At 39.7% G+C, this 25,402-nt stretch overlaps 1 protein-coding gene across 1 annotated transcript in view; it reads right to left on the bottom strand.

Moving 5' to 3' along the window:
- The window catches only part of SPTBN5 (spectrin, beta, non-erythrocytic 5), a 99,780-nt gene that overhangs the window by 12,401 nt on the left and 61,977 nt on the right, over window positions 1-25,402 (bottom strand). Inside the window, exons 37-55 of the mRNA XM_010580055.1 lie at window positions 24,804-24,995; window positions 24,064-24,159; window positions 21,198-21,316; window positions 20,443-20,557; window positions 18,456-18,569; window positions 16,777-16,898; window positions 15,954-16,116; window positions 13,869-14,057; window positions 12,777-12,854; window positions 11,189-11,361; window positions 10,024-10,114; window positions 9,226-9,372; window positions 7,472-7,609; window positions 6,481-6,737; window positions 6,125-6,311; window positions 2,962-3,174; window positions 2,385-2,581; window positions 1,593-1,797; window positions 668-862 (exon numbers count right to left, since the gene is read on the bottom strand). Coding sequence (XP_010578357.1) covers window positions 668-862; window positions 1,593-1,797; window positions 2,385-2,581; window positions 2,962-3,174; window positions 6,125-6,311; window positions 6,481-6,737; window positions 7,472-7,609; window positions 9,226-9,372; window positions 10,024-10,114; window positions 11,189-11,361; window positions 12,777-12,854; window positions 13,869-14,057; window positions 15,954-16,116; window positions 16,777-16,898; window positions 18,456-18,569; window positions 20,443-20,557; window positions 21,198-21,316; window positions 24,064-24,159; window positions 24,804-24,995 — 2,991 coding nt within the window. The remainder of the gene's footprint in view (window positions 1-667; window positions 863-1,592; window positions 1,798-2,384; window positions 2,582-2,961; window positions 3,175-6,124; window positions 6,312-6,480; window positions 6,738-7,471; window positions 7,610-9,225; window positions 9,373-10,023; window positions 10,115-11,188; window positions 11,362-12,776; window positions 12,855-13,868; window positions 14,058-15,953; window positions 16,117-16,776; window positions 16,899-18,455; window positions 18,570-20,442; window positions 20,558-21,197; window positions 21,317-24,063; window positions 24,160-24,803; window positions 24,996-25,402) is intronic.

The raw sequence follows: 25,402 nt of genomic DNA, 5'->3' as shown, positions 1-25,402 counted from the left end.
CAGACAATAGTGGGCTTGAGCTACTTCATAAGCAAAATGTATATGTAACGGTAGTAAAAGAAAGAGTTGAGGATATCTGACATTTTACATTCTCCTTAAAGCAAACAAAAATGTTGAGTTCTATATGTCCTCTCTGCTTTTCCAAACACATCTGTGACTGCAGTTTCATGAGATGGGGTGAGCTAATTTAACAGCTAACTGCTGCCAAAAGGTAGGGGATTTGTCTCTGTGTCCTCTATCACCTTCTCTCCCATAACCCTTCTTTGACTTCAAGTAACTAACTCAGCAAAGAAATCTGGAGAGTTTTCATCTTGTTTAATGAGCTGAAGTAGTTCAATAAAGAGTCCAACAAGTGCCAGAGCTGGCCTCCTGTTAGTGGTGGTAAACTGTTAGATTGGCTTAGTTTTTCAAGAAACCAGAGCTAGCAGTGAATTAAGGAAAACAGAATTACTCTAGGCTGATAAATATCTTTCAAGTATAAGCCTTGCCAGGAACAGTAGGGTAAGCAGTGGCTATAAAGGGAAATAGATCAAGAAAGAATGGAACAGAATACACCCATTGCTCTTATAAACCTTGTGTTCCAACATGAGCAATGCACTGGTTTGGGAAAGGAAAACATGGAAAACTGCAGGGAATTCAGTGCTCCAGTTTTTCATGTATTTCTTACCTCTGTCCTTGCATGGATGGCATGGCATAGTTTCTCCCATGTCTCATTGATTTGCTTTGTTCTCTTCTGGATAATGTCCATCTTGCTGTGGCCATCCCTCTCTAGTTTAGATGCCAACTCATTTAAGAAGACAACTTTGGAATGTCCCAGAGGTTTCACCTCATTTACAAAATCTTTAAACTTTTTCTCCAGCACCTATGGGATAAATGGGGACACAGACTTAGATATAAGAATTTCTGCCTACCTCTATGAGAGAGGCAGAATGAATCACGTTCTCTGTACTGTATAACACAAAAGCTATGTATTGCAGTCTACAAGTGCAAATCACTTGATAAACCCAGATGATCTGGAGTCAGAAAGCGGCATCTATTTTCTTGATCATTTAACATCTTATGCCACAGAGAAAAATCACCCACATCCTGACAGACAGATGCCGCCCAGATCAAAAGCTAAGAAACATAACTGGTAGGCTGTCCACATATGCAGCGGTTGTTGAGTGGACACTAGGAATTATACGTCTCTGCACTGTGTGCCCTGAGGAGAATTTTATCCTTGAAATCAGCAGCCAGAGGTGTGAACGCTGCATCACAGTGGTTTCCACTGAAATTGTTACAAGACCATGGCCTGGTCACATCAAAATTTTTAGGCCCTGTCAAATTTATAATCAGGGTCAGCAGCGCCAGGTGTGCTGACATCACCTCATCCCAAGAAAGAGCTAACTTTCTGATGCACCTATTTTTTCTGTCAGAGGATGCTACCTCAGAGAGCCCTATATAAGCAGACAGAAACCAGTACGAGTTCTTGCTGCAGAGATTAACTTAGTTTTTGTTGACTATAACATACTTCACTGTCAGCAGCTACACTTGCAGCAAATACATTCCTGCTTTGCCACACAATACATACGATACCTTTCATTTTCTTTTACCTCAACATCATCTAAGTCCTGCCCATAGTCATCGGACTCTGCTACAGACTGTTTACTGGAAAGCCATGCATCCACCAGCTGGAATTCTCTTTCAAACTGATAGAGCTGGAATTGTTCTTGCAGGCGTTTTCTCTGGGTCTCAGCCTTCCGTAGGAGAGACTGATAGTCTGCTAGGATCCCCTGGAGCTTTGAAAGTATGGCTGGACTGCAAAGAACAAGAATCAGAAGGTATGTCTTTGTTTTACTGTTCTTTTTGAACATTGTCTTTTCTGACAGGTTGAATTTGCAACACCTTCAAAATACAGAATAAGCCAGACATCATGGAGTGAGTTATGCCAAGCCGTTAAAACCAGCTAGTTCAGGAAATTAAAGTATCTCATATGAATGGCTGCTCTTTCCCCTTCCTCCTCCCCAGATATAAAAGCAAACTGGTAATGAAAAACAGTGAACTGTCAAGACTGTCTGTTTCCTTTCCCAAGCACATTGTTTTTTGAAGCTTTATGGTAAATGAGAACTAGGTGACAGTTCCTGGGAACAGACAATGGACAAAGAAGCTGATCTGCACTAATTGGCCTGTTGTTAACAAACAAGTCTCATGAAAACATTAAAAAAATCATCAAGCTTTTGGGCGGTTGAGTGTGTGTGACGTTGGTGAAGGAAGGATTGATGTCCCTTGCAGTCATATTTCTGAATGAGCCATCAAACATCTACTGAAGGTTGAACGTTTCTGTATTTGCCTTCTCTGGGAATTTCTGTTAGACCTGGAGCAGAAACCTGTTTTCACTTTCCTACCTCTCTGGGCTGTCTTTGTTTATTAAGCTGGCACCTGTCTCCTGTACTTTCTCGATCCGGGGCCTGAAACCATCCATGTCCAACTTGGTAGCTTCAAGTTTACGAAGTAAAGCTTGCGTGGATTCTTCATTCTTCCCATAATCAGAGGTCTCCAGAATGAAGCTCCTCTCTGCCAGCCATGCCTCCACCTCCAGTAGCTGTATAAAATACAAGGATGAGCCTGAATGCAGCTGTGATTTAGGTCAAGACAAAACTGGAAAGCAGTGGTGCCCAAAGAGACACATCAGTGAAATCACAGAGCAGCTTAGGTGCCTTCCTGTAATGCAGTCTAGCAGATACTATTCAAAAAACATGTGTACCCTGAACCCAGTAATTATGTTTACATGTTTATCCCTCACTGCAGTTAGTTGGAAAAGTAACTGTTATTTCCTCACCGCATCCATATTTACCAGATATGAAAAATCAGGACGGTATGAATTCTGCTCCTATCTCAGCACTTGCATCCATTCAACAATATAGGTATAGATTCTTTTAAGCAAAGAAAGACCAAAATAAATCTCTTAGGAACCATCTTTACCTCATTCAGGAACAGATGGGACTCATATGACTGCATAAGCCGCTGTCTCCTCTCTTGAGCCTCTGCCTTCAAGGTTTCTACAGAAGTCTCAAGCTCCTTCAGCTGCTCCATAATCTTGCGAGAGGCTGAGTGGCCTCCCCTCACCAGTTTCTGCCCTGTACTGAGCACTGCTTTGGTCAAAGCATCCCGACTGCTTATCTCATTCTCCAAATTCTGGAAAGAGTAAAGAGTGAAATGACAGACCAAAAATAAAAGCTATGGAGATTTTTATACCAGATAGCGTAGTCATGTAACTCCATTATAAATTTGTTTTCTATACACAAAGATGTGTCAGAGATGCAAAGTCTGAGTGAATGCTCAAAGTGGTGTGGAGGAATTTTTTGGGGTGAAGGAGTGATTATAGAAATCAAATATAGCCATGAAGATTGGACCTTGGTGTGTATTCACCTCAGAGTGTGGAGGGAAGAGGTTCTAACCACAAACCTCTTATCTGTAGATTCCACTGAAATATAGCCACTTCCACCCCATTACACGGTGTTTCTTGAATTAAAATGTGTATAGAGAAGAACAATCAATTTACCTGCTCATCAATATTTATCACTTGCCAATACCTTTGTAGAAGATGCAGCTTTGCATAACAGCCATTGCAAATGCTGTGGGTACACATACTACCAGGCAGCCAAGAGGACAAGGAGAGAAGAAAACTACCTGAAACAGTTCTCAAAGACTTTACTTGAAATTAATTTTTAAAGATGGGTAGATCTTAAAACCATATGCATACCTCCATATACCCCCTCATATGATATTTGCCTGGGTGGGCAAGGACCATGCTGTCAATTTGTCTGTAGGCAGATGTGCATTCCACAGCTAACTATGCCTGAGCACCTTGAGCACAATTTTACAATTGTTCTGTTTATTTTCACAGCTATGAAACACGCAGTTCCAGAGTTAAACTGCAGTGCTCAGTTAAGGTAGAAGAGACACCCTCTCTGAGGAGGGGAGCTGCTTTTTCAACTTAAGTATCAGACTTGGCTGGAAAAGAACTCTGATTCTAATCTTGCCTTTAACTTCCCCCTATTAATTTCAAGACAGCCACTATGTTGTTGAAAATTGACACCATATCTGACCCCAGCAGAATGGAATCCAGTGGCAAAGATTATAAAACATCTTGTACTGTCTATTAATAATAAGCTAGCAGCATGAAGAACAACTTTGCAGTTGAACATTTAGGAACATGTATTCACAGTACTTCATTTATAAACACAGGAATTTAAAAAAAAAGAGGAGTGAGTAAGGGAGTGAAACTGTTCCAAGCCAAGCAGCTGTGTGTACGCATATTATATTTGTGTATAAATATAGTTTTGGAAGACAGGGGTTTTTTGGGTTTTATTTTGTTTTTTTTTTCTTTAAGGTTGATACATTTCACGCACAATCTCTTTTTTGGTAACAAACCAAGGACCAAAGTTTGCAAATCTGGCTCATTAAGACAAACAACAGAGGGTGGAACTAACAGCAGATTTAATTCTTGACTGTTATGTTACCTCTGACATTTGTTTGCCTGTAAGCCAACATTAAAAAAAAAAAAGTGTAGAGACTCTAGCTAAAAAAGATTGAGAATTCAAAGCTTATATTTTAATCCTGCTTCCAGGAGAATAAGAAGCAAAATGGCGGGAAAAATTGGTATTTTATTATGCACTGGTGTTATGGTCTGTATCTCCCATTCTCACAGTTCACTGAAATATTTTGAGACCTGTCCAATTAACACAAAGATAATTGTAGCCTAAAGCAGTATGTCCCCTGTTCCTTCAGTTATCCCAAATATTGTCTCAGATTAATTCAGCTCAGGAATTCCTTTCTTCTGTGAACTTAATTACTTCCCTACCATGTCAATCAGCTCATAATTTTTAGGAGTAATTGCACACATAACAACATTTATACTTTTAATCATGATGAAACAAGTTTTTTGTTCTTACTGTCTAATCTCAAAGTCAACAACTGCATCTTGCTTAAATACAGAATTTTTACAATAAGAGAATTGCACAGAATACTAAGAAGGTACAAACTATTCAGGATATACCCATGGGTCTTACTCAGGAATATTCTGGAAGATGCATTTAAAAACATTTTATAATTCTTCATTAAATTGTGAGTACACCTAGGATAAATCAACTTTTTAAGAGACTTCATCCCTGTCCTAGTATGTCACCTGTAGCAGTCTTGACTTTTTATCCTGGGGACATTTCAAATTTTTTGTAAGTTCGGACTTTTATTTGTAGACATGCAGATTGCACCAAATGCTTGGGCCTTCCTTCTCTGTATGCATATATATCTCACACACTCCCACTTTATAAGATCTTCTGTCTTTCCCAGCCCTATTGCAGATTGCATAGATTTTCCCCAGAGGCACTTGACCTGGCACTTAAATGGGCTGTCATTTGCTAACATTAAATACCAATAGCCGGAAACTTTTAGCAGGTTTTTTTTTTTCTTCCACCGTGTGTTTGCTCCTTATTAAAAAACAATTAGGAAGGCAGCTGCTGTTTTATTGGTATTTGAGATGACAGTGTTCCAGGCACTGCTTTCTTTGATGGCCCATCTGAACCTTGTGAAACAATTCAACAGCTATCTTGAAAGCTACCACTGGAATGAAGGTCAGATAAGGATCATCATACTATCCTGTTAACTCCCTCCCTCCAGAGCAGAAAGAGTTTTGGGGAAAGAGGTTTTCCTGAGAGCTCATCCTGAGACATCTGAGCAATGAGCTTGCTTGGATGTACTTATTGAGTTTCAAAGTATATTTGTTAGGGCATCTGTTGCCCAAGGAAGCTATGACAGCATGCACAACATTTTGTAAAATCTATTTTGTACTGCAAAGGCCAGGTTTCAAACTCAGTTCACAGAAAGAGCCAATGTGTCTGCAGAAAAGCATATGGTGTGGTACCTACACCACTGCAATGATAAGCAGCATGGAATCCCACATGTTGCCAAGTCATGGACATATCCTTCAAAAAGTGTCATTATTATAGGAAAAGGATAAGAGTAATCCCTGGCATCATGACTCCTGTTAGCCAAAGCACAGCAGATGAAGTTTGGCTGAGGCAAATTGAATTCCATGTTCTCTCTTTGATTCTAAAGACCGACAATGGTTCTCACATGACTTTACCTGGTGCTTTTCTTGTAGACTTTGAACAGTTGCCAGGGATTGGCCATAATCCCTGGAGGAAGCCATGGGGAGCTTCTCACGAACCCAGGCCAACTCCTCATCAACATCTCGGAAGAACTGGTACTGAAGTCTGCTTGCCTCCAGACTCCCACGTCTCTCCTGCAGAGGATCACGTAGGCTTTTGTATCTGCAGGTTTTAAAGGGAACCCAATAAGGACCACAGATTAATAAGGAATGAATGCAAAATGTTCTTTTTAGAATGATGCAGAGAAGAAAAGAAAAAAAATATGCAGGGAAGAAAAAGGCTGATAAAAGTAGGAAAAAGATGGCAGGAGGCAGGCCAGGCACTCACACACCTCTGCACGACTTGATCCACTCTCTCTTCTAGTTCATCAGCAAGGAAATGTTTCTCCTTCTGGAATTGCTGAGCTGTGACCACAAGCTCTTGCAGCCGGTCCCTATGGCCAGCAATATCTTCCTCCAGTTCCTCTTGTTTCTTCAGATGACTGTTCAAAACCACCAGATCGTTGTTACTATATGGTGCTTTCAACTCATTTTCCACATCTTCCAACCATTTCTCCATATCCTCTACACTTCGCTGAAAATGAAGGCCCTGAGGACAAGCGAGAAGAAAAGGTCATTCAAACCTTTAGGACAGACAATATGATATAAAAATTTTGGCCAGTTTCAGTAGGAATTACACACAAACATGCAGAAGCTTCCCACTGCTCAGTGAACTTTTCCCAGATATGATGGTTGTCCAGATGAAGAAGAGAATTCAGTCAGAGTGAACGTAAGAACAGATGCAGAGAACATCAAGAACTAATCTTACTTGTGTTGCACAAATACAAATGAGGGACACAGTACCTTAAAAGGAAGCCATTTAAAAGGAGAGCTCTATTTTATACCCATAGAGTCTCTGATAGCCCATGCAAAACTCATAGTCATGAGAAGTCATGTGCCTGGAGCTGAAAGTATGAAAAGAAGCCATGGGCTTCTTTCTCAATGTGTTGTAGAAAAGATGCCATAGGGACAGATGCAGAGAGTTGACATATATGAGTGAACACATTTTCCCTCAGTATCCCTCTCTGGAATCCTAATCTAAACCAGCAGCAGAAAGCAGAAGGGAACACAGCCTACAAATCCTTCTCCCTTCATAGGGATCTCCAATTCTGCCGCTGATTCCATTCAATCAATCCACACTTATTAGTTTCTTTGCTCTAATGGTCTTGAGGAATCAGGTCTGATTGTATCAAGTGACACACTTGTAGATGAGACCTGTAGCAAGGCAGCCATGCTATCTCTGGAAATGACACCAAGTCCCAACCACTGGCATCCCTGTATTACCTTGTAAGCATCCTGCAGCTTGGCCTGTTTATCCTGGCAACTTGCTAGCAGTTCCTCCCATAGCTCTTCCATTTCTTGTAGTCTAGACTGAACGGCTTCAGGGGCATAGTGCCTCTCACGGAGCATCTTTTCCCCTTCCTGTAGCAGAGAGAACAGTCAAAGTTTTCTTCCTTTGCTGAATGCAGCAGAATATATCACTTTTGTCTCCATAAATAAAGTCTACTGGCACTGCTCTGTAAAGGGCAGGCCATAGCCATCACTTCCTGACGTAACAGTTAAAGGCTGCAGAGACAAAGAAAAAAGAGATAAAGGCAAAATACTTATTGAAACTAGGGCAGAGACTGATTTTCCTGTTTTTCTGGCCTCTAAAATTATTTTAAATGCTAGAAGACAATACTAGAAGACAAAGAGTAAAGAGAATCTTCATTACACAACAGCTACATTGCCTAAAAGCTGGCAGGGAGCCTAGTTTGCAAGCACTCAGTTTTTTCTGTGATGTCTCACATTCTATGATCACTGTTTGAAATTGCCCAGCCACCTGTCCTTTTTTATTCACTTCCTTGAATGTTAAGCGAGAACTCTCTCATAGAAGTGAACCACTGTATGAGATAATAAACCCTCTTTTAACCATGTACCATTGTACCACTATATTATGTAATAAAAGTCTATCTGCATTTCTAAACCTTGAGCTGCAGATGCTTAACAGGTTGGCAGAAAAACAGGTAGAGGGGGCACAGCAAGACCTCCATCAGGTAGAAGAGTCTGTAGGTATATCCTTAAGCTGGGACCAAATTTGGTTTAGAAAGCTAAACTGAGCTGTTTCTACATTTTGGAATAGGGAAGAGGAGGCACAGCAAGAAAAAGAAGCTATACCAGGGCATCAGATGTTAATTTTCTTCTAAAAAGCAACTGCTAAGGCTATTTCCAACAAAAAAGACAGGAAATCAAGAAATTGTGAGAAAGAGATTGTGCAAACAACTCTTTAAAAACAGATTAGTTTAGAGAGAATTGTAACTCCACCCTTTAACACCCTCTGCTATGTCTGCACACAGGGGACTTAAAAGTTTAAAAAAAAAAAAGAAAGAAAAGGGTTCTACAATACTGGATGCGAGTGAGTCTGAGGAGGGAATCTACCTTTAACGCTTAGTTATCTATTGCAAAATACAGCTAGTAAGCACTGTGCTGAAAATAAGGTTATTAAACATGTAACAGTCTGTCCTTCCAAACTCATCATCTGATCACAGCTTCTGCCAAGTATCTGACAAAGCTTGTCAGACTTCCCTCATATCTCTCCTACTAGCATGTCTCTGCGAATGCAACACTTGAAAACTCTTCTTGATCCTTTTCGTTGGATAAATCTTATTTGACTTTTGAAGTTGTGCATCCAATCAGCTAGGTGCCCTGCTGGAAATAAACAGGTGTACCTCTAAAGCAGCATCACCCCAGAGAGAAGTCCCTGAAGTCAGTGGATTGAGTCTTTCATTGAAAGCACCCATCTCTTTCCATTACATTCACAGTGAATATAGATAGTAAGTTCACACTACACAATAAAAAAGAAGTTGAAAGAAACTGATCGACAAAGTTCTTGATGGATTAAAAGACTAAGCTTCCCAGTCCCCTCAGAGACATCGTGAATGATGTCAGTGAGGGGACAGTGATCCCCCCTCGCTTGTTTGAGATCACTGTAACTCAGACTGTCTGCAGAGTCTTCCATGCCAGTTGTCCACCCTTGCCATCAACCCTGCTTCTCTCACAGATTTGATGGAGTCCAGACGATTTCTATTGGCCATGATCTCTGCTTGGAAAGTCTGGTGCTTCTGCAGTTTGGTCTGCAGATTGCTTGGATCCTTCCAGCTATCATCCTGGGCAATGCTGTTCTTCTCATTGATCCAGGCAGCCACCTTTGGGGAGGAAAGAACAGAAGTAGAGAAAACCTTCAGTGTTTCTTCAACTCCAACCTGCCAGGCTCTTCTCTAATATGTATAAAACATGGAACTAGTGAGTGGGGACACAAATGAGTTGTCCTTCTGAGATTCTGTTTCCCTAAGCCTCTCCTGTCTTTCATAATGAAGTCACCCCTATACGTCTGTTTACCAGCACTGTTACCTGGAAAGGGGGCTGCATCTATGAGAGTCCCCATGAAGTGAGAAAGTGCATGGGCACATGTGTGTATGTACATATGTATGCATGAGGGAGAAAGAGCAATTATCTCCCTATTTCTAATCTGCTGTCAGTATCTCACAAGAACTGAACTGTTTTGTGTTTTCCCATGAATTTTAAAATGGTGGCACATTCCCTTTTAATGCATTTGTTTCTTCTGGATTTTGCTGGTGTCCAATGCACAGTAGATCTTTCATCTTGTGACTGGAGGGAAGCTGTGACTTGAAAGCTGAAAAATATCCCTTCACCCTTATCCTCATCTTTCCCAATATCATCTCATTCCAGACTCAGTTCCTTAATTCTTCTCACAGTAAATCCCTTCAGGGATTCAGATCTATGCAGCGCAGTATGTTTTAAGAAACCGGAATACCATGAATCTTGTGTAATTGTACCTCAAAGGAATTCTTCAGTAACTTCTGCAGAAGCCTTGATTCCTCTAGCAGATGTCTGCGAGCAGCAGCATTCTCCAGCAGTTTCTCTTTTCTGAGATGAAGACAGATGTGTGAGGTAAAAGCCACAGAGTGAATTAGATAGGATAAGGGTTTTCGATTTTCACCTCTAAACCACATGTGATCTAACCGTCCATTCTCTGGGAGAGAAATGTCCATAATATGCAGCCTCCCATGATTTGGACTGTCAGAGAAGATGCTCAGGACACTATAGGAAGGATTACTAGCAGACAGATATGTTTAAAGTACACATAAAGTCTATATATATGATATCTGTTCTAGGAATCACCATTATTGCCTTTCAGGGTACAAGAGAACATAAACACAGCATGTTTCTTATATGAAAAGCTTGTGAGTTTGATGGTATTTGTCACTGGTAAACCAAAACTACACCATCCTTTCATCTTTTTTCCAAATGTGGACCTGCAGCACTTTATTCATGTTAGTGCAGTCATGAGATTGTTTGATCATATTAATAAACTAATGTTCACTTTAATTGTAAGGGATCCCCAATCTCTCTTCATAAATTTTACATATATCTTTTTATCTACCACAAAAAGAAGTACATGTGGCACTGAACACAACTGCTTCTACTGTCTGCATTTAAGATGAACCATATGCAATGTGGTAGGAGAAATAAAGTAATTCACATTAAAGGGCAAGGTCTGATCAGAAAAATTGCAAATGCCCTAATAGATAATTTGAGCAGGGCCTTAAGATCAACCCCATTAGAGCAGTGAAAAAGCAGTTGTGTAGCAAATGACCTTTTTTTGATGTTATTTAATGATAATGAAGTATTTAATGGTACAGCAAGCCTCTGCATTTTATTTGCAGCACTGTCCCTCAGGTCAGGCCAGAATACAGAATTACAGGAAAACTGCCTTTTTCTGAATCCTGCTCCCCCTCCACTTAACTATATTTTGGAAACCTCCTAATGAAATATTGACTAGACTCAGGCCCGTTTGGCAAGATCACAGTGCAAAGTGCAAAGCTGAGTAAATGCAAACCAGTTTACGGTTCTCTTAAATCATTTAAAGATATTAGTCACATGGGGAGAGTCTCATTGCAAAAGAGATGGGTGGCTGACATGGGAAGGGTTTGACTTCACCTCCTCAGAACAGCCTGGCATCTGTTGGTGATGTTGTCCGAGTCATAATGCTTGTTCTGCATTAGCTGCTGAGCAAATGAAGCCATCTCATCAATTTTCTCCATCTGGGCTTCCAGGGCTTTTTCAAACTGTGTGTGTTTCCGCTGTAGGCTCTCCACACTGGACAGTGAGTCCTGGATAGAATTCAACAAAGGGAAGTTGCTTTCAGTCAGAGTTTTTCCATCCACAACACTGATAATCCAGAAGCTAAATGGCATTTACCCCACATTTGAAATCTGTCAAGAAAATTTATAGGTCTTTGAAATTTATTGGCATTGATTCTGAGACTTGGGGCCTAAATAATGTTCTATGCATCATCTGAGGCCATTATTTCAGGGTCAAACCTGAACTAACTGCTGGGTGCTTAGCTTCTCCTGCATATTGTTGTGCTGCATAGAACATTTCACTTCTCAAGAGTTAAAGCATCAGCTCCTAATCATAAATCAATCTTAAGACAGATGCTATTTTGGAAGCAAATGCGGGATGCCAAACTGAGATCAGAGTTAAGTGAACAAATAAGTCGCAGAAAGAGATTAAACTTAGAGCCTCAGTTTCAACCCATAGAATTTGTAAGAGCTCAGATCCAGATTTGAATCTGAGGACTGGAGTCTGACATTACAGTTAATCTGGAGAGAAACATGGAATTTGACTTCTAACATTTGTGAATCCCAAGCTTAATGACTCAGAGTTCTCTTTTCAGCACCCCTCTGCACTTTTAATTTTAGAATCAGTGGCAATAAACGCTGCTTTCCCACTATTCTAAAGGAAGTGATAAAGCTGGCATAAAATGGGTCATAAAAAAATCTGAACTTCTGGGTGCTTACATGAGTCATTGGAAGGGAAAGTACTCACAGAGCATTTTCTGTACTGCTGAGCTAAATATGACTGGAAAATGGGTGGCTCCTTCTAAGGCTCATATAATTCAATGGAGGGACTGTAAATACACTCCTCCAGGCTGAAAATTACAGAGACAGATACCACCCACTAGCATTATATGTTTTTCATACCATTTGTACCAATTATGTCTACATTGAACCCTGAGATGTAATTGTAGTTCCTGCAGAGACAACTAATTTGGTAGCACTACCTATATGAGGTGCAGGGTAAGCTAAGCATCAGAATGTATATCCAGCATCCTGCATAGCTTTTGCAACCCACGCATTAACCTGCGGTTTCAGTTATTTTAGTGTTACTGGTACCTGAGGTAGGCAACTTAAAGCTACAGTGGGTGTGTCAGCAGTGACAGCAGTGATGACTTGCACACTGCTGGCAAATGTATTTGGGTCAGATATGACCAGTTAGAGAGATGCAGTCTCATTTTCCTGCTATAATCAGAGTAGTTGGAGTGTTTTGTTACTCTTGGGACTGAAAATCCTATCCTGTGTAAAGTATCAAGGAAAGAAACCTGATCTTTAACAGTCAACAAGACGGAGCAGTAACTTCAGAAGGAGAAATATCACACGAAGGTTCAGAGCACATCATCATACTTCGCAGCTCCCTTTTCTCCAGACTGATTGCAGAGAAAATTGTAATTTCTTGGAGCACCTACCCCTAAGTCCTCATTAGCTAGGAAAGCCTCTTTGCTGCTGAGCCAGCTCTCAGTCTGTTCCACATAGCCATAGAATTTCTGTAGAGGGAAAAAAAGCAGTCATAAACACGGTGTAAAACAGAGGCAAACCTGACTTTGGTAGAGTATGCTATAAAAAACAAACTTCCAGGGCTATTCAAGAAATTAACCGCATAGCACTAGATGGCAATAAGCATTAGATCCTACAAACTCACATGTGTAACAATTATTACTGTAACTTTCTCCTTTATAATATGATTATTTCTTTTTGTCTAAGACATAGGGTACAATACAAGTACTTGTAGCTTGTTTGCTAATATTGTAAAGAGTGCTGTGTAAGGTAACTGGCCAATAAAAAGGACGGTAACATGACCTGAAATAAGTAGAATGTCATGAAGAAGCATGAAAGCAGCCCTTACCATATGGTTTAAGTTCTTATATATGTATGAAGCTTTTTAGATGGGACTAGTAGCACCAGCTGTTGACATTCCCCATTGTAAAATCCCCATTTCAGTTATATCTAACTGTTGCCAATAAGCTATTTGAGCAGAAATTTTGTAAGTGAGATGACTGTTACAGGGAAGTATTTCTGGAAAACTGCAGGCAAAAGAGTTCTTTTCTCAGAAAAAAAAGCCAGGGAAAAATACAGTTTTCTGTCCGTGCTGAATTTTTCTTCAGATCTTTTTTGTTTTTTGAATACTTGCCTGCCTCCATGTTTTTGGGGGGGAGGTTATAGAATTTGGTAGAGTAGTGATTTTCCATTTTAAGTATGTGCCTTTTGCCAGTTGCCTGAGAGTTTGACTAAATTTTGCTAATTTTTATAGCCTTTGAAAAACATATGAGCATATATTCCACAGAAATTTCTTTTATTTGTAAAGGTACAATTTCTAAAAAGTCCTGTCACCACTGAATGTACTTGGCCCTCATCATGCCTTCTGGGGACTGGTGAAATATACATTAAACACTGGGTATTATTAGCATATCTTCCGTTATACCATCTTAGAAATTTGCTGTTTATACCGAGGAAAGTCGTCAGTGGTATGTGCATTCTTTGTTGAATGTTTTTCTACTCACCTGTAAATCTTGTGCCTGAAACAATTTTATATATTGCTCCTGCCATGCTTGGATCAATTCAGACCAGGCTTGCTGTAGTCTGGAGAGGGACTGGTGAATCTCAGGAGTTGCATAGTGTCCAGAATTGGCAAGTTCTTGACCACAGTTACTGAGAGAGTTGATCCTTTCCACTCGTGCTTCAATCTCCTCCTAAAATATATCATTAAGGTTGATGTCAAGGGTTTACAGAACGCCAGTTATTCAGAATACAAGCCTTAAGGGGAAGAATATGGGCTGTAACTTTCCAACACTAATATTTGTATGGAAAATCATTCACCTTTGAGATAAGTTACTGAAAGAGCATAGAATTGCATAAAAGAAAATAAATGTGGACAATAAATGACTTTATTGCTGTAATAACAACTGGTCTCTTACAAATCAAAACTGGGATTAAAATAGAAACAGATTAGAAAATGCTTAGATATAAATGAACACAGTTCTGAACATCCATAATACCATATCCCCCCCAATCTTCCCATAAAGGTGGTTCTTATGAGAAACAGTGCCTAGAATTTTTCCTCCCCTGCCAAATAAGTTGGCATCAGATTATTACAATAAAGACAAGGTTTTACTTTATTTTGTGGTGTTAAAATGAAATACATTTAACTTTTTCACTTGGTCTGAGAATTGAGTTATACCTATATATTGAATCCTGAAGGTGAAACTATTACAAACAACTATGACCACTGTAAACTGAATGTGGAATTCCTAATGTAAACAATTTGAAAATAAAAATAACCATGCGCTGAAATAATACCATGTATTAACATATAAACCACCTTAAAAACTATGGCATGTATTATTAAATGTCTGAAATTAGAACTGCTGTTTTTAGGGCTTTTTGGGGGGAGTGATTTTGTCCCATCATAGATAACACAGCTGTAAGATAGCCATTCTATATTTTAATTCAGATTAGCACCTTGTGTTCAACTCTAGTCTCTCCTAAGGACTTTGGTTTGAGCCACTGAGCTGAATGAAAAAAACCCCTCCGTTTTTCTTGTCTTGTCTAGATTTTTAGTTTAGTCAACTCAGCACAAAAGAACATAATGCCTGGATTCCTCCTTTCCTGTGTGACTATCTCCTTAGAGCCATTTGGATTCCTTTACTAACAGATATTAAAGACTTAGATCTTGCTACCGTCTAACTTTGGAGTACGCTACATCAGTAGTTTGGGGTATTTCTACTGTGACAAAGAATTATTAGAAAAAGCATTGTTAAGTCTGTGACATGAGAGAGCATTGTTAAAATGGAAGACTCTGAAAAAGGAGAGGACTTCAGGTACTTCATACTAAATTCAAGTCTAGAAAATTAATCAGAATCTACAAACTATTCGTGCTAATAGTGGTACCCACAAAGCACTGGATATTAGTCATGATTCTGGGAACATGATTTTTAGTAACATAACAACAAAGAAAAGGTAACACAACAGCTGAAAGATGGCTATGACACTTGGGAAAAAGTAAAATGTAACTTTTTTCTCAGGTTCATTAACAATATCACTCCTTTTAGAAAATCCACCAAAAACATTAGCCAAATTAGCCACCAAAAGATTGTGTGGTAATTAGTACTGGGATATGAAGAGTTTCAGAACTGTATGTGTAGTACTGTCCAATGGTCATTTACTGCCCTGTGTGAGACAAACTGCTGTCTTTATTTTTCTTTCAGGCAAATGGAGTTTGCATGACAAAATCTAACTCAAAGCTAGAATTAACTGGCATTAACTTTTTGGCAATCTGAATAGAAAGGTTGGCAGTGAGGATGTTTTGATACTGAACCAGCTTTTTATCTACAGTGTTGAACAGCAGTACAGGTGAGAGCTAATGGGGCTTTCTGAAAATTTTTGCAGAGGCATGAGCTGCCAAACAGCTCATGGGATAGAGTTCTGTCAACACGTAGGTGACTTCTGTCCATAGGCTGTTATTGAAAACAGTCTTTTAACCATGTTATTGACAGACACACGCAACAAAATTCTGCTGTGTCTGCAGCAATTAATTCCCCTGGGAAAGATTCCCAGTACGTTCAATTGGCAGCAATGATGATACTTGCCTTTCTCTCCTGATGCTCCTCAATCATGCTTTCCGCTTCATTCGCACTTTTAGGAAGCCTCCCTGCTTCCATTACACCTCTGATGTTTTGGATCCAATCTAGCATCTCCTTCATCTCCAAGTTAAACTTCTGCAACTGATACGAGGCTGCCAGCTTCTCCTTCCTGCAACACAATTTGCAGTTCAGCATTATCCAACACAATATCTAGTTGCCTCTCCCTCCCCATTTGCAGAGGAAAGTATCCTAGGAGAAGCCAAATGAAGTGAATTCAAGCCTCCTAGCTTTCCCTTACAGTTCCTAAACAGTCCTCATGTTAAATAAAAGTCACAGAAGATGCACACTGCCTTGAAGACAACATGCTTACCTTATTTTCTACATCAGCTCATTAGGAAAAGAAAGGTGAAAAAACCTTCATAGGTGTTGCTTCCAGCAATGATTACAGCTTAGGCCTAAGCCTTTCTTGTTTTGGAAAGATTCAAGAAAAAAAAATCATCTAGAACTGTCCAAAAATAAGTCTTTCACAAAGGCTTCATGACAGATTTAATTTGGTAATCTGAAGGCATTTTAGTAACATTATTTAGTGGGATAAACTATAAAATATGAAATAAACACAAACTCATTGTATTAGTTTTCCCAAAGTCATATCAGTGGAACTTTGCTTGTACCAAGCCACACTTGTTGCAATGCAGGTGTCTTAGCTGCCTATATAAACTTTGTAAAAGATGCTCAGAAACTTTCAAAAGGCCCCTGGCAAGTAGATTTGAGACCCCAGGGAGCAGCTTTGCTCCCACTGAGAGATATTCAGACTACTAGAAGTCTTTACCTTTGTTTGGCCTGTCCCTGGAGTCGTAGCCAGTTGTTTTTCATCTCCTGTTGCTTCATAGTCAGTTTGTCATTTATGGATGGATTCCTTGTGGAAAGGCGGAAAGATTCCAGTTCCAATGGCTGGAAAGAGATTTATAGTGGGGCGAATTTATGCCAAATGTTTATATTCATTCCTGAGTTTGCCTTTCAGGAAAAGTAGTTCATTTTAACATTCTAGTTTTCAAAAGCAGGGACTTAAATTACAATAACAAAATATACAAAGGGACTTGTTATATGCACAAAAAATACATATGCATTTGTGACCAATCATCTGCGTGAAGAAAGAGATGTGTCTGTTGCTTCACATGCACAAAAGTTAATTTACAATTAAGAAAGTGGTTATGCAGAATAGGGACAAACATACAGGAAAATGAAATGCTAATTGTAACCTCTATTAGCTTAAAACTAAGACGGGTGACAAAAGCCATGAAAATATGGCAGTATACAGAAGCAACCAGATTTGCCATTCAGCAGAAGACTCAAAAATTGTTTGTATCTATTTCAGCTAGCAGCAGCATCAAAACACTACTTTCAGTGCAAACTTCTAGTTGATGCCGTTTTCTTTAAGACAGCCTGATAAACAGTAATGAACACTCACCAACCCAGGTTTAAAGTTGGTATCTTTCTTGTAAAACTCCATCAAATTGATGAAAATCAAGAATTTTGAATTTGCAGAAAGGAGAGTATGCCAGTCTGGTTTTAATCCATAAGAGAAGTACAGATACTATACTTTGTACATGGTATTTGTGGTAGCATCAAAAAAATCACCAAAACCAAACCTTGCTCATCTTTCTGTTTCCATGCAGCAGTTCCCCATACAGCCTTGCTAATGCGATCTGTGGAATGCTAACTAGTAATCACTCATGTTTCATATGAGAATTAGCTAACAAAGTCACAATATGTGAATGTATCGCACATATTGTCACCATTTGCATACTGTTGTGAAGAAAAAGTTTAGAGAAAATTTGCAAAAATGTTTTCTCTATGAAAAGGCTTAACACTGGCCAACAGTGAAAAGGGTGAGAAGTTGTCATAGGATTTCTACTACTGCAGTTCAGCTGAAACCATTTCTTTTTATTAAAAATATGCCATTATATTGGACCTGAGACCCATATTTAATGCTCAAGATTAGTCCTCAATGATGCAAATTGGCCAATTTACAAAAGCCAGAGCTGATCAGGCAGGCAATTATAATGTAAGATTTCTGGTTTTGATGTCTATGTCAGAAAACTACATGCACTGTGGGTTTTGCATTTTAGTTCTAAACAGAACTAAAGTAATGATTTTGGTTCAAGTCAGTACAGAAAGTGGGGGAAAGATGGAGAGTTAAATTAGGATTCCACACTTTCCAAAAGATATAAATAGGACAGTCTAATTTAGCTTGTAGGTGAGGTCCAGAAAATCAGTTAACATGTTAAAAAGTGACTTGTCTTCTTAGATTTGGTGCATCAGGAAGAATAACATTTGATACAATGAAGTAGGTTTAAGCAGTGCAGTATTTTACTGAGAAGAAATCTGTGCTGCATTTGCATTGCAGTGCAATTAATACTAATGAATCTGAAGAGTCATGCTGAACTTTGCACCATGTTTCCAAGGTGCAAAAATGAACAGTATCCTCTGTACTTCCCCATTTCTTACCTCCATTTTGGACTTAATAACACTGATTTCTCTCTCCATCTCTTCATGCCTTCGAATCAGGTTTTCCACACTTTCCACATCTTTCCCAAAATCCAGTGCTTGTATCAGTACACTCTGGAGAGGGCAGTAGGATGTGCAAATGGTGAAGATGACAAAAAGCAAAAGGATCATAACTTAATTTTTTCAAATAGTCTCCTCCTTCACTTCTTCGTATTGCCATGTGAATGTTCTTATTGTCTTTTTAAAAATCAACGGGGCACCTTGTCTGCACTCCTTACAGAGATGGAACAAGAATTTACAACTCTTTGAACAGTCGCTATCCTACCTAAGGTGTCTCTGGCCATTCACATATAAAACAAAGCAAGCAATGCTTTCCTTGCATTTCTCAATCTTTCTTTTCCCCCTTTTTCCATATTCCAAAACAGTCAAATATTTCCCATTAAATTGTGGCACAGAAGTTTTCAAGTGTGTTTTACAAAAATATGGAAAATAAAATTGACCCTCAGAATCCTACCAGAAATGAAATCTTACACATTTGTAAGAAATTTGTAATGAAATCTCACACATTTGTAAAAGTTGCTATAAAATTTTCAAACCAACAGCCTTGTAACCTTAAGTAGTACCACTATGTATCTGCCTACTAACTTATAACTAAATTAATATCATTAGTTATGTGGATGAAATAATTAGTTTTTATGTAGCCTTTTTCTTCTATTATCTCAAAATTATAATACAGGGTAAGCATTTTTACCTCCATTTTCTGAATGAATAAGATTTTTATACAAATTTTCAAAGTTGGATATTTAATATGTCTGCACTGCATAGCAGGGAGAAATATGCAAGCTAGTGTTAAATGAACTAACTTTGAATTCCGAACACTAGAAGCTGCTATATTCAAGCTAAGTAGGTAATTCAGAAAAAGCTCTATGGTAGATCAGCTAACTGACTTTTGGTATTCAGAACCAACTTGGCTCAGCACTGTCTGAAGGAGATGGACGCTCGTGTCAGTAACACAGCAAAAAATAGACACCAGTCCCTTAGCTTCTTAGATTTGTATCCTACTTACTGCATTTTGCTGTGTTCCTTTCTTGTGGAAGGATTAACTAGACCGTATGGAGATGTCTACAAATGTAAAGATGCTGCAGCTTAATTACTTGTCTAATTCTCCTTACAGTTAGTGAGTGGAAGGAAGGAGTCACCGCTGGAGCATGATTTATCTCATCCTCAAGATGACATCTAAAATAGGTCAGATGCACTGGGCTCTAGAAATACCTGCTTCTTTCCACTGACTGTGGAAGAAACCATGGATGACTACTTTGCATATAGCAACTAGTCACCCAATACTAAAAGTACTATTTAATAAGCAATACTATTTGACTACAGACCATTAATTAGAATCATAAAATCACAGAATAATTTAGATTGGAAGGGACCTCTGAACATCATCTAGTCCAACCCCTGCCCAAAACAGGGCCACCTTAGATCAGATTTCTCAGTGTCCGATCCAGCTGAGATTTGAATGTTTCCAAGGACAGAGAATCCACAGTCTCTCTGGGTAACCTGTTCCAGTGTTTGATCACTCTCACTGTGATTTTTTCACTTTACACATACTTGGAACTTTTCTGGTTGCAACTTGTACCCACTGACTCCCACCGTTTCACTATTAACCTCCAAGAAGAGTCCAGATTCATCTTCTCTGTAACTTCTCATTAGGTAAAGACAGCATCCCCTTTTATTGCAGACTCTAATCTGTAATTTCTTACAGTACATTTCAAATGTACCTTTTTAACCATGAATGCCTTAGAATTGGTAATCTGTAAAATGTTTAATGACATTTCAGCCTTCCTACAAACTTGATATACAGACAACTATCAAAGGTCACTGCTGGATACTCAGTATCTCTCTAGCAATGGGCATGCCTGGGTTTATCATTGTTGGCAAAATAGAACATATTCCCACTTTAATTAATCAAAATCTGAGAACTCACCTTCTCAGTAATTCTCTCTGTGATGTCATCAATTTCTCTGATTAAGGCATGAGTCTCTAGGGCTCCCTCTAACTTCTTCCTGTATGCATTCAGGTTACCATGGAAACTGTTCCACCTTATATTGAAAAGAATATTTTAGAGGTGTATTTCAGAGGTGAGGATATCCACAACAGAGTTTCATGATTCTCAGATCTAAGTAAAGGCAGGATTTCTGAACTACTTTATGTATCGATTCCCAATTCCCCACAATAGGGAACACATCACAGAGAGAAAGCATTAGCCTGACAGGACTATGTGTTTATATTTATTCCAAGTTTTCAGGATGGCATGGGGGTTAAAAGCTAAAAAGTACTGATCCAGTTTCCTTAAACTCTCAATAACCTTACAATCCCTATCTTCATGCTTTTGGTTCTTAGCTAGTGGGCTGTGAAGTAGCAAAAGCAATATGCACTTCACCAGGACAACTATATGAACAGATGGAAGTGTCTTAGCTTCATGGATCTAGTGTGTAAAGTGCTGTGAAACAGCAGATTTGCCTCCAAGGTTAGAAACATGACTTCAGTCCTGCTGCGCTAGTAATCCTTGTGGCTAACTGCTCTGAGAGTCTTGAAAGGCAAATCCAGTGTCTGATGTTTTGTAGTCATGATGTTAAAGAAGAAAATATACGTCGTAATTCCTCCCATTATCCCAACCCAAGACATCTAATCTTTGCTTCTTGTTTTTGCTTTACACAGAAGCTTTAAAAGCATACTCACTTCTCATTGAGCTGCTTCCGGCGCTCATATATTGTCTTTGTTTCTTCCTTGTTCTGTCTCTCAAGTTTCATGGCCAGGGCATTGATAGCCCTGATGTGAGCATCATCCACTGTTGTCTCCTGTAAAGTGAGAAAAGGAACAAAGGTATGTGTTTGAAATGCTTGTGACTGAGTTTTCCACTGAGACATGAAAAACAACAATAACAGCAACAAGCAAGGGTTTTAACTCACTGCCGAGCATTTCAGACACATGGGGTTTGCTCTACTATAACTGCTAGTGTTACCGGTCCCTGATGAGAAGGCAGTAAAGGCAAGAAAGAACATTAATGACTATAGATACAACAATGATCTAGGTCTAGATGGTAACCCTCAGAGCTCCATTTCTAAGCCATGCATTCCAGCAGGGGCTCATTTGTTGAAGAAACATAGGTGCAGTTGCTGGTTACATAGGTGGCTGCTGTGGAACAGCTGATGTGTAGCAGATTATTCCTCTTGTCAAACAGGTAGTGACTTGTGGGTCCTAGGCCTACTCGCTGTTTTTTCTAGATAGGCTTCTGTCCAGAAGTGCCTCTGTACTGTGGACAACAGGCTTAAAATCCATACAGCCTTGAGAAACCCAGACAACCCATGCCATTGAGTTTTCTTCTAAAGCAACATCACTGCATTTTAAAAGGTATGCTAAGTCTTCAAGGCAACTTGCTTCCCATGTATACACCACAGAAAGGATAATATTTGCACATTGCACATATAATCTGGACTATAGTGGAATAATTGTTCTTTTGGAGCATGACAGAGGGCCAAAACTGAACACTGCTCCAAGATTCAAAAACATTCTCTATTTTTCTTAGACCAGTAAATCACAAGCTTAGCAGGGAGACATTAATCACTGGTATAGTAGAAGCACAGCTGCAAGATGCCAGCACACTGTTAATAGAAGTATTGACTCCATTTGTATTTTATTTATGCTACATCCATACCAATGTGCATGCTTCCATATGTGCTTTACTGTTACACACAGCCATAAAGTAAACAAAAGAAACCTGTAGACAGCCAGATATTCTTCAGAAACCCAGCAGTTTCCTCTCCTGGTAAATAATAGCAGCACAGTGTGACAGAATACGAGTAGAAAATCTGGCAGCCACCAATGCAGGATGATCTCTCCCTCCCCTGATCTCAGATTTGTCTAGTGGGAAAACCTAGACTGGATGGATGCATACACTGTGCCAGGACCAGCCTGCTTCTGTTTGTATTACCCTATGAAGTACTGTATAACTAAAGCATCAGTATGAGGGTATTATTGTCCCAGCCTTTTTCTGCAGGAGTCATGTTCAGAGTGGTACAGGAGCAGTGGCTACAAGCTGATAGTATCTAAGGCCAAGAGTTTCTTATGGCACATAAAATCTACCTTAGTTTATGGAAAGACTTTCCTATTCAGAGTATTATACTGACTGGGACACTAGGTTGTTTCTGCCTCTTGCAACATCCTTCTTTTAGCTGGTACAGCCTGTCACAGAGCCCTTGTTCCATCCCTTAGCCCCCCTTAGCTCACAGTTCAGCTGGTGAGGACTGCAGGGCCAATGAAGGACTCTTCACTAATTCCCTGGTGCTGAAGCTGAGTATTTTGGCTCTCTACCCAAATCCAGTACTAATGCACTGTCACAGGAAATTCTGCTGGGCTCTCAAAGGGGAGCTCAGGGTTTCCTCCCAGGTGTCAGGCATATCTATACTGTTACTTTGCATAGAAGTGGATTGTCTCCTTCTCCTATTAGGCAACAGAAACAGAAAATGGGAGCTGCCATAACAGGACTTGGCAACAAGGTAACAGGCAAACAAAGGATAACGAATATTAGGAGACAAAGTTAGAGTAAACCTCACTCACAAAGGTCTAATACACCTCTTTCCAGACCTTCCTCACAGCTTCCAGACTAGCAAATCAGCACAGTAATCTTTCCTGCATGATACTCAGACCTGTTAGTCCACATCTGTAGCAGTTCACACAAACAGAGAGAACAAGAGGCTGCTGCAAATGCATCCCCTCGATGTATGACCACACAGCTCTCACGGTGGGAGCTGAAGCACATCACAAGGTGGCTCTTTCCCGAGGTTTGGTGCCCAGGTTAACACATCTGACTGGAGGCAAGAGAGGCAGCTGGCATGACTCAGAACCACAAAAGAGGGTCAGAGATCCCAGCACAGAAAGGTGAGCTGTACAGCTGCCTTGTCACATGGCTGCTATGCAAAGTGTAAACCACTCCTTTATTTTCCTAAATGTCTGATTATTAACATTATGATTTATGAATACACACGTGTGCTCTATAAACAAAGGCCCCCAAATATATGGGCTTCATTTGGATAAAGGAATGTGAGAAACTTGACTGTTCCTCAGGAGAAGGGGAAGGGAGAAATAAAGGAGGGAAATGGAGAAAGTGGTCAATTTTTTTTTTACGGGCTTGTTCATGGAAGGTTTATATCAACTTTCAGATTCAAACAAACATGGCTGAAACAACCATTTTTAATCCACTTTTGGATAGAACTCACTGTGACCCTGTGACTGCATGAACCAAACTGGAAATCTGCAGAAACTCAGGCTCACAGAGCCAGCTTTCCAGACATGTAATTCAATCCAAAATTTTAGGTTGTGTCACGAGTGCTTGACAGCTCTGTTTAGACATCATCAAGGCAGAAGGCACGATGAGGGAAAATTCTATCTTTTTAATGGCTTATAAAGTGGCAATGCTTCCTACACCCCGATCTTTCACCTCCTCAGGGTATTGGAACTGTATTTGTTACCTGGATATACTGCTGGGCTGGAAAGTTAACTGCTGCTTCCAGCCACACAAGGAATGTGCATGGAAAATACCTCTTACCCCTGATGTTGCTCCACGGAACTCATTCAGCTTCTTCATGAGCTGCAGGCAGTGTTCATAGTCATTTCCCACATCACCTACATTAATCATGACTTCCTGGTGAAATAAGCAGCAGACAGGCAAACATTCAGGCTAAGAGTACAAGAACACAGCACGTCCCAATGCTTATGCTGATGCAATAAGTTCTGTGATGCGTCTGTAAATCACTGACCTACAGCTTCTGAAGTAGTCTCCTCTGATATTTAGATAATGATGAGACTAAGTCCCAGCTCCCTCTCCAGTCTATTACTGATGATGGAAGCAACCTCTGAATGAAAACTTAGTGGATCAAGTGGCTCTTCTTTCACTCTTACAAAGAGAAACTTTCAGATTTGATACACAGTGAGAGTGAGTACCAGTTGCCAAATGCTTCAAGTCTCTTCCATTCTAGTCTGCTTTCATTTCTCTTTCTTGACAGAGACACACGAGACAACCACCAATAATCACAATCTCTTTACGTGCGCATTTTATGTAAGAACATGTGGTAATACTGTCCAACTGACTCTGGCAAGGAAACACTCCATAAAATTTTTAGAATTTGTTGAATCATTCCTTCCATATTGTTTGTAGAACATGTCATGATTCTGCCAGGCAAAAGCCCCTAAGAAAGTATCCTGGAAGATGACACATTTATCAGAAGATCACTGCTAAACAGCAAGCCTCTAGTGTGCTGCTCAGGTTGAATACTAGAATCCATTTACCTTCTCCCTGATCCAGGCTTCCACCTGGTCCACCTTCTGGAGAAATTCCAGGAAGTCCCGGCTGTCCTCCAGCGTCTTTCCACGAGCAGCAACAGCTCTCTTCAACTTCTCCCAACACTCCTGAAGCATGCGAACTCGGCGACGGATCTCTCCTGATTTTGGGTGACCTTTTGATAGCAGGACTTCTCCTTTCTTCACATTTAGGAGAAGAAATTAGAAATGAAGGTTGCACTAATTTTTAATGTGATTACCAAGTTACATGACCTTTCTAGGTCATCTCTCACTTTCCTAACTTGGACTGCACAATAAATTACAAATATAAATTCTTACTGCCCAAATGATACTGCTCAGCTGGAAAGCTTTTACATCTGGAGGGAATCAAGAACACTAGGATTTGAATACTTCCCCACCAAGAATGACATTCATGGAGTAGAAGCACCAAGAGAGGTATTACAGATGATTGCACCCTTCAGCTATGTGATTCACCCAGTTTCAACAAGAATGTTCACAAATTGGGCATGAAATCCTGTTTACCTTTTGTAGCAGTAATCACCCCAGGCAAGGAAAAAGTCAGTGATATCTTCCTATTCGGGCAATAA

This window comes from Haliaeetus leucocephalus, unplaced genomic scaffold (genome assembly GCF_000737465.1).
Source record: "Haliaeetus leucocephalus isolate CR32 unplaced genomic scaffold, Haliaeetus_leucocephalus-4.0 Scaffold696, whole genome shotgun sequence".
Taxonomy (NCBI): domain Eukaryota; kingdom Metazoa; phylum Chordata; class Aves; order Accipitriformes; family Accipitridae; genus Haliaeetus; species Haliaeetus leucocephalus.
This window is presented reverse-complemented; position numbering and strand designations above follow the sequence as displayed.